Source organism: Eptatretus burgeri, chromosome 1 (genome assembly GCF_056783735.1).
Source record: "Eptatretus burgeri isolate ZD-2024b chromosome 1, Ebu_testis_v1, whole genome shotgun sequence".
Lineage (NCBI taxonomy): Eukaryota > Metazoa > Chordata > Myxini > Myxiniformes > Myxinidae > Eptatretus > Eptatretus burgeri.
In genome coordinates this window covers 29,100,542-29,109,159 of record NC_140961.1, presented here as the reverse complement: position 1 = coordinate 29,109,159, position 8,618 = coordinate 29,100,542, and the positions used below count along the sequence as shown (strand labels likewise).

Here is an 8,618-nt window from a genome sequence, read left to right as displayed (position 1 = left end):
GCCCAAACACATGATCTACTCTTTGTGAAAGATAGCTGGCGTGGGTGGATTAACAAAATGCAGATGGGACAACTAGCTTGAAAGCCCACACCTTCAGGATGGCCATGTGGCAAGCTCCTGTAAACATAGTTCCAGGTTCGACAACAAAGTATTATATTGTAATGGAAAAAAATAGCACCGCAAAGCGGGCGTAACCCCTCAGCCCCTTGACGCAAACTAATTTCAAGATGGTGGCCATATTGAAAATTGCAGCACTCCCATTTTCGAAAGGAACCTTCCTCTACTCAACCCCAACATACCCTGCAAAAATGGATTTCATCGGACAAGGCGTTCTCCTCGAAATTGACGGAAACCAAAAGCTGACAGACGGACGGACGCCCGCCCGGACAAGATGGCTGCTATGGAGGCCACATTGAAAATCGCAGAGCGCCCCTTTTCGAAAGGAACCTTCCTCTACTCAACTGCAACACACCCTGGAAAAGTGGATTTAATCGGACAAGGCGTTCTCCTCGAAATTGACGGAAACCAATTTCAAGATGGCTGCCATGGAGGCCACATTGAAAATCGCAGCACGCCCATTTTCGAAAGGAACCTTCCTCTACTCAACCCCAACATACACTGCAAAAATGGATGTAATCGGACAAGGCGTTCTCCTCGAAATTGACGGAAACCAAAAGTTGACAGACGGACGGACGCCCACCCGGACAACGCCTATGACGACAATACCCCTTAGCCAATTCAGGCTGAGGGGTAAAAAGGAACTAAAAATCAAACACGATGTTTGATGATCCGAACAATTTTTATTGCAAGCGGTAAGTCTCCATCCATGTTCCTTTGTCTCCACATGAAAGTATTCCATTCATTTGTCAGATTTTGTGACCACTTGCCCTTCTATTCCAAATTCATGTTTTTTTTATTTTGCATTTTGTTTCTTCAATTCAAGGGCACTTGCACTTTATACTTTTTTTCGATTGGCGAATGTGTATTTGTTTTCCTCAGCTACTTCTTGCATGACTCCTCAGGCTCATCATCTGCTCCCTTATCATCTCGCTTCTGCCAGACAATACAAGACGTGTGAAATGACGTAATCCGCATGAGAATACTTGGTGCGCACGCACAGAAATCCCAATAAATTTTCGTGTTCGTGGTGAAAGAAAGTGTATCATGTGTCCGTGATAAGGATTGTTACCTGAAACGGCTCACAAAGCTGTAAAATAAGTCGAAAATACTTGGAAAAGTACCTATGAGAATGGGCCATGCCTCTGCACGACGAAGGACTTGGAGAACTTCCGAAGCTCGCCGAATGGTCAGCTACTCGTAATGCAAACTCACGACCATGTGGGTCGGTGTAAGGCCCGAGTGGACCAGCGTGTGCTACATCAACCCGACAGATCGCTCCCGGTGAATGGACCGTTTATCTGCATTCGGTGCTTCCGAACATCGATCATTTACTGTTAATCATGTTGGGAGGGGGTGAGCTATGGGAACTGTGATGGCTGTTATAAATATGTATTTTTGGGGTTTGGTGTTAGATGCATTGCCACTGCTCGCTCGTACTAACAGGAAATGTTATGAACCCGACATCTCATCCACGGATATTACTTATATTTGCTATATTTCCGCGAGTCCCATTTGCATTTAGCAACAGAACAATAATGTTGAACCAACTTGAAGTTGCCAATTTTTTGGCTAAATGCTGAAAATTATGTTTAATGTTGATTTGAATCACAGATTTTGCACTTGCAACAGCAGGTTAAAAGTGCCCGGCGAGTAGAACTGAGTCAGGGAAAACACACAAACAAAGAGAGAGTGAGAGGGTTGAGAGGGTTGAGAGGATTGAGAGTGAGAGTGAGAGCACCTCTGCATGAAAAGATGGATTTTATTTTTTTTAACGGTTCTTGTACAATTCAACGTTAATAGAGGAGCGAACAGAAACTTCGTGAACTTGCTCGTGGAAACGTTTACCATTCTTACAACATTATTTAATTGTTAGCCACAGATCAACTCCCTCAGAAATACTTGCCAAAAACAGACAGCCAGTTCAGAATCCTTTCCAAAAAATTCCATGCCCTGATGCACCAAACCACAATGACGGCTTTTTGGCTTCACATCAGTCGGAAATGAAACCCAGAAACTGAAAACTTTGAAGTAAGAAAGCTATCACAGAAATATCCTTTAAAACACTCCTTACCTCTAACTGCGGGTTGAACAGTTTGACTGCCCATCTCCTCTGTTCGCTTCTGTGTCCGTCCAATTGATCCCCAAATTTGTGGCCAGAGCATGATGTTCCCAAGGACACTTTGCCCATCCTCTTCTTCACTGCCTTCCTTGTTCTTTCTAATCGTCTGAAAAACAAGGGGAACTCAGTACCGGGACCAAACTGGGCAACTCAATCAGCTGAGCAAAATATGGATGTACTTACACCTTCTCAGTTCCATATTTACTTTACTTGTTAAATAAATGTTAAGACGTTGTACATACAGTTGGGTGGTCGGCCTAACTAACTTTCAGGCTTTTTGAGGAAAAAAAAAAAACGAAGGGATATTGTAATTGGCTCTGTCTGTCCGTCACGCTATCTCCTCCTAAACATTTGGTCAGAAATTCACCAAATTTGGTAGTTTTCAACATTTCAACATGAAACATGATCAACACATGGCAAGAAGGTGCAAGAGCAATGTCACTTTTGGCCCTACCCCCTGGAACAACGTCCAAAGGTCAAATCCTGAAAAATGCAATTTCAGGCACATTTTAAAATTAAACTTTGTTTCATTTTTAATGAATATTTAATGTTTCAAACTTTGTTTCACATTTAATGATGAAATATGTAACGATCTTGTGGATTTGACCCTCAGTTCACGCCCCTGAAGGTCATAGGACCTAGGGTCACGGTGGTCAAAATGGGGAAAAAATTTTTAACTCAAAATTTGAAATTGGGTCATTCCGGGTGGAACTTTTTGCCATCTTTCAACTTTGCTTTCGGTGGGAAGTGTGGGGATTTGTGATGACGCGCCATCGACTGAACTCTCGTTGGATTTATTTTTATTGCCTTCGCCGGAGGAGAGGGTATTGCATTTGGTTCTTATTTTGTAATTAGAAATTTAATTATTAACACATCTATAAATTTTCTCCACACAAGTATAAAATAAAATAAACCAACCGTATCTTGCCAAAAGGTGACCACGTGTGACTTCTTTAAGGTCACACTGAGGTGAACAGAGCTGCTATCCACCAGGAGCGACTCCTTGAGGAATATCTGCCTACGAGAGATTCCGATGAGAATCGTTCTACAGAGTAACCATGAAAAATATGTGTTTTCCTCATCACGTCACCAAATGACGTCATAATGTCTCAAGCTTGACATATCTGGAAAGCACTCATCGAGGTGTTCAATTTGAGGTACGACACGATATGGTTCCTAAAACTTGAAAATTTGACCTTGGGGTCAAATATGTTTGACCTCAGGTGCTAACCATGAAGGTCAAGGCCAATCGCCACCAAAAACTAATCAGCTGAGCGCCAGACCATGTACTACATTCCCATAGAGTTTGGAGACGATTCGATTAAAATTACTCAAAAAATAAGGGTTTCGTCGACTCCCCTGATTTGCGACAAAGTGACCTTGACCTTTGACCTTGAAAATTTTATGCGCTGAAAGGGACCTCTATAGGCCTCTGATATGCGAAGTTACAAAAATTTCCAATGATAACTGTGCTCTGCAGAATTTTTTATACGTGATTACAGACAAACAAAAAAAATTAAAAATAAAAAAAATTCAAAAAAACATACAAGCTGACAAACATCTTCTTCTTCTTTCGGCTGCTCCCGTTAGGGGTCGCCACAGCGGATCATCCGTATGATCCGCATAGTGATTTGGCACATGTTTTACGCCGGATGCCCTTCCTGACGCAACCCTGGTCGCCTCTTACGACACAGGGATATGGTACACCTATTTTAACCGGGGTATACACCGGCCCAGTATACTGGTACTCATTTCGCCGACCTCGGAAGGATGGACAGGCTGAGTCAACCCCCTGGTGTATTAATTCAGTGGCCAAACGGGGCTTGAACTCAGGATCTCTTGGATCCCAAGCCGCTGCCCTAACCACTGCGCCAACAGCAGGCGACAAGCTGATTAACATATCTTGCAAAAACTTCGTTTTGACAAGATAATAAAGAAGCAAGTGCAGTAATGTTTCTGGGGTGAGCCCTCCCTCATAGCAAGAAACGCAATCGCTTGTTCAGAACAAGGGCTCACGCACGAAATATCATCCTCATCCCCTCTCAATATTTGGTTGAAAAATTGTTTACCAAGTGGCAATATATTTACCCCTCCCCCCACCCCCCAAAGCAATCCACATGCACCAAAGGGTTGAATTTCTTACTTTGTCAGAATGTCATTTCCTGCACAACAGCACAATGTGGCGTCCCTCACCTTGCGGTTGTTTGCCCTTTCAGGTGATGCAATACAGACAGCAGGACTGCCCTGCTTCAAAGTGCCACAAGGTAACGAATGACCTTCAACTTCAGCCCGGAGACAATCCTGATAGACCTCGGATTTCAGGAAGCGTGTGTAACTGTCAAACTTCATAAGGTTAAATATCTGAAAGCAAAAAAGCAGTTGTAACAATGAGTATGTACGAGCAGTGCTCCATTGTTTTGTTGTTCAAAAGGAACATCGTTCATAAAGGCTTCGTTCAAGTGTCCATTAAATAAACACTATTTCAAAGGCAATTTCAGAAAGCAACTTGCCATTTTGAAAGTCTCTGCGAAGGAGAAGATAACAATTTTAAAGTTAATTGAACATCATAAACATGAGCATTCAAAATATATTGCTACTTGATAAACATAACAATGAAAACAAGAAATGTTGATGCAGGAGGTCATTTACACTCCCTCGGCGCCGCCTCCGCCCGCGACGCCCTCGGCACCGCCTCCGCCCGCGACGCCCTCGGCACCGCCTCCGCCCGCGACGTCCTCGATATCGCCTCCGCCCGCGACGCTCTCGGCACCGCCTCCGCCCGCGACGTCCTCGATATCGCCTCCGCCCGCGACGCTCTCGGCACCGCCTCCGCCCGCGACGCTCTCGGCACCGCCTCCGCCCGCGACGTCCTCGATATCGTCTCCGCCCGCGACGCCCTCGGCACCCCCTCCGCCCGCGACGCCCTCAATATCGCCTCTACCCGCGACGCCCTCGGCACCGCCTCCGCCCGCGACGCCCTCGGCACCGCATCCGCCCGCAACGTCCTTGATATCGCCTCCGCCCGCAACGTCCTTGATATCGCCTCTACCCGCGACACCCTCGGCACCGCCTCCGCCCGCGACACCGCCTCCACCCGCGACGTCCTCGATATCGCCTCTACCCGCGACGCCTTCGATATCACCTCTACCCGCGACGCCCTCGGCACCGCCTCCGCCCGCGACTCCCTCGGCGCCGCCTCCGCCCGCGACTCCCTCGGCGCCGCCTCCGCCCGCGACTCCCTCGGCGCCGCCTCCGCCCGCGACTCCCTCGGCGCCGCCTCCGCCCGCGACTCCCTCGGCGCCGCCTCCGCCCGCGACTCCCTCGGCGCCACCTCCGCCCGCGACTCCCTCGGAGCCGCCTCCGCCCGCGACTCCCTCGGCACCGCCTCCACCCGCGACTCCCTCGGCACCGCCTCCACCCGCGACTCCCTCGGCGCCGCCTCCGCCCGCAACTCCCTCGGCACCGCCTCCACCCACGACTCCCTCGGCGCCGCCTCCGCCCGCGACTCCCTCGGCGCCGCCTCCACCCGCGACTCCCTCGGCGCCGCCTCCACCCGCGACGCCCTCGGCGCCGCCTCCGCCCGCGACGCCCTCGGCTCCGCCTCCGCCCGCGACGCCCTCGGCACCGCCTCCGCCCGCGACTCCCTCGGCGCCGCCTCCACCCGCGACTCCCTCGGCGCCGCCTCCACCCGCGACTCCCTCGGCACCGCCTCCGCCCGCGACGCCCTCGGCGCCGCCTCCACCCGCGACTCCCTCGGCGCCGCCTCCGCCCGCGACGCCCTCGGCACCGCATCCGCCCGCAACGTCCTTGATATCGCCTCTGCCCGCAACGTCCTTGATATCGCCTCTACCCGCGACACCCTCGGCACCGCCTCCGCCCGCGAAGCCCTCGGCACCGCCTCCGCCCGCGACACCGCCTCCACCCGCGACGTCCTCGATATCGCCTCTACCCGCGACGCCCTCGATATCCCCTCTACCCGCGACGCCCTCGGCACCGCCTCTACCCGCGACGCCCTCGGCACCGCCTCCGCCCGCGACGCCCTCGGCACCGCCTCCGCCCGCGACTCCCTCGGCGCCGCCTCCGCCCGCGACTCCCTCGGCGCCGCCTCCGCCCGCGACTCCCTCGGCGCCGCCTCCGCCCGCGACTCCCTCGGCGCCGCCTCCGCCCGCGACTCCCTCGGCGCCGCCTCCGCCCGCGACTCCCTCGGCGCCGCCTCCGCCCGCGACTCCCTCGGCGCCGCCTCCGCCCGCGACTCCCTCGGCGCCGCCTCCGCCCGCGACACCCTCGGCGCCGCCTCCGCCCGCGACACCCTCGGCGCCGCCTCCGCCCGCGACTCCCTCGGCGCCGCCTCCGCCCGCGACTCCCTCGGCGCCCCCTCCGCCTGCGACTCCCTCGGCGCCGCCTCCGCCCGCGACACCCTCGGCGCCGCCTCCGCCCGCGACACCCTCGGCGCCGCCTCCGCCCGCGACTCCCTCGGCGCCGCCTCCGCCCGCGACTCCCTCGGCGCCCCCTCCGCCTGCGACTCCCTCGGCGCCGCCTCCGCCCGCGACTCCCTCGGCACCGCCTCCGCCCGCGACTCCGCCTCCGCCCGCGACTCCCTCGGCGCCGCCTCCGCCCGCGACTCCCTCGGCGCCACCTCCGCCAGCAACTCCCTCGGCACCGCCTCCACCCACGACTCCCTCGGCGCCGCCTCCGCCCGCGACTCCCTCGGCGCCGCCTCCACCCGCGACTCCCTCGGCGCCGCCTCCACCCGCGACGCCCTCGGCACCACCTCCGCCCGCGACACCGCCTCCACCCGCGACGTCCTCGATATCGCCTCTACCCGCGACGCCTTCGATATCACCTCTACCCGCGACGCCCTCGGCACCGCCTCCGCCCGCGACGCCCTCGGCGCCGCCTCCACCCGCGACTCCCTCGGCGCCGCCTCCGCCCGCGACGCCCTCGGCACCGCCTCCGCCCGCGACGCCCTCGGCACCGCATCCGCCCGCAACGTCCTTGATATCGCCTCCGCCCGCAACGTCCTTGATATCGCCTCTACCCGCGACACCCTCGGCACCGCCTCCGCCCGCGAAGCCCTCGGCACCGCCTCCGCCCGCGACACCGCCTCCACCCGCGACGTCCTCGATATCGCCTCTACCCGCGACGCCCTCGATATCCCCTCTACCCGCGACGCCCTCGGCACCGCCTCCACCCGCGACGCCCTCGGCACCGCCTCTGCCCGCGACGCCCTCGGCACCGCCTCCGCCCGCGACTCCCTCGGCGCCGCCTCCGCCCGCGACTCCCTCGGCGCCGCCTCCGCCCGCGAGTCCCTCGGCGCCGCCTCCGCCCGCGACTCCCTCGGCGCCGCCTCCGCCCGCGACTCCCTTGGCGCCGCCTCCGCCCGCGACTCCCTCGGCGCCCCCTCCGCCCGCGACTCCCTCGGCGCCCCCTCCGCCCGCGACTCCCTCGGCGCCGCCTCCGCCCGCGACTCCCTCGGCGCCGCCTCCGCCCGCGACTCCCTCGGCGCCGCCTCCGCCCGCGACACCCTCGGCGCCGCCTCCACCCGCGACTCCCTCGGCGCCGCCTCCGCCCGCGACTCCCTCGGCGCCGCCTCCGCCCGCGACTCCCTCGGCGCCACCTCCACCCGCGACTCCCTCGGCGCCGCCTCCGCCCGCGACTCCCTCGGCACCGCCTCCGCCCGCGACTCCCTCAGCACCGCCTCCACCCGCGACTCCCTCGGCGCCGCCTCCGCCCGCGACTCCCTCGGCACCTCCTCCACCCACGACTCCCTCGGCGCCGCCTCCGCCCGCGACTCCCTCGGCGCCGCCTCCGCCCGCGACTCCCTCGGCGCCGCCTCCACCCGCGACTCCCTCGGCGCCGCCTCCACCCGCGACGCCCTCGGCACCCCTCCGCCCGCGACACCGCCTCCACCCGCGACGTCCTCGATATCGCCTCTACCCGCGACGCCTTCGATATCACCTCTACCCGCGACGCCCTCGGCACCGCCTCCGCCCGCGACGCCCTCGGCGCCGCCTCCACCCACGACTCCCTCGGCGCCGCCTCTACCCGCGACGCCCTCGGCACCGCCTCCGCCCGCGACGCCTCCGCCCGCGACTCCCTCGGCGCCGCCTCCACCCGCGACTCCCTCGGCGCCGCCTCCACCCGCGACGCCCTCGGCACCGCCTCCGCCCGCGACACCGCCTCCACCCGCGACGTCCTCGATATCGCCTCTACCCGCGACGCCTTCGATATCACCTCTACCCGCGACGCCCTCGGCACCGCCTCCGCCCGCGACGCCCTCGGCGCCGCCTCCACCCACGACTCCCTCGGCGCCGCCTCCGCCCGCGACTCCCTCGGCGCCGCCTCCGCCCGCGACTCCCTCGGCACCGCCTCCGCCCAC

At 58.6% G+C, this 8,618-nt stretch overlaps 1 protein-coding gene across 5 annotated transcripts in view; it reads right to left on the bottom strand.

Moving 5' to 3' along the window:
- LOC147034133 (regulator of G protein signaling 12-like) overlaps positions 1-8,618 on the bottom strand; it is a 95,533-nt gene that overhangs the window by 56,833 nt on the left and 30,082 nt on the right. For all 5 annotated transcript variants that reach the window (XM_085877024.1, XM_085877040.1, XM_085877013.1 and 2 more), the window contains 2 exons: positions 4,433-4,600; positions 2,192-2,345 (listed from right to left, as the gene is read on the bottom strand). In XM_085877024.1, the coding sequence (XP_085733150.1) occupies positions 2,192-2,345; positions 4,433-4,600 (322 nt within the window). The remainder of the gene's footprint in view (positions 1-2,191; positions 2,346-4,432; positions 4,601-8,618) is intronic.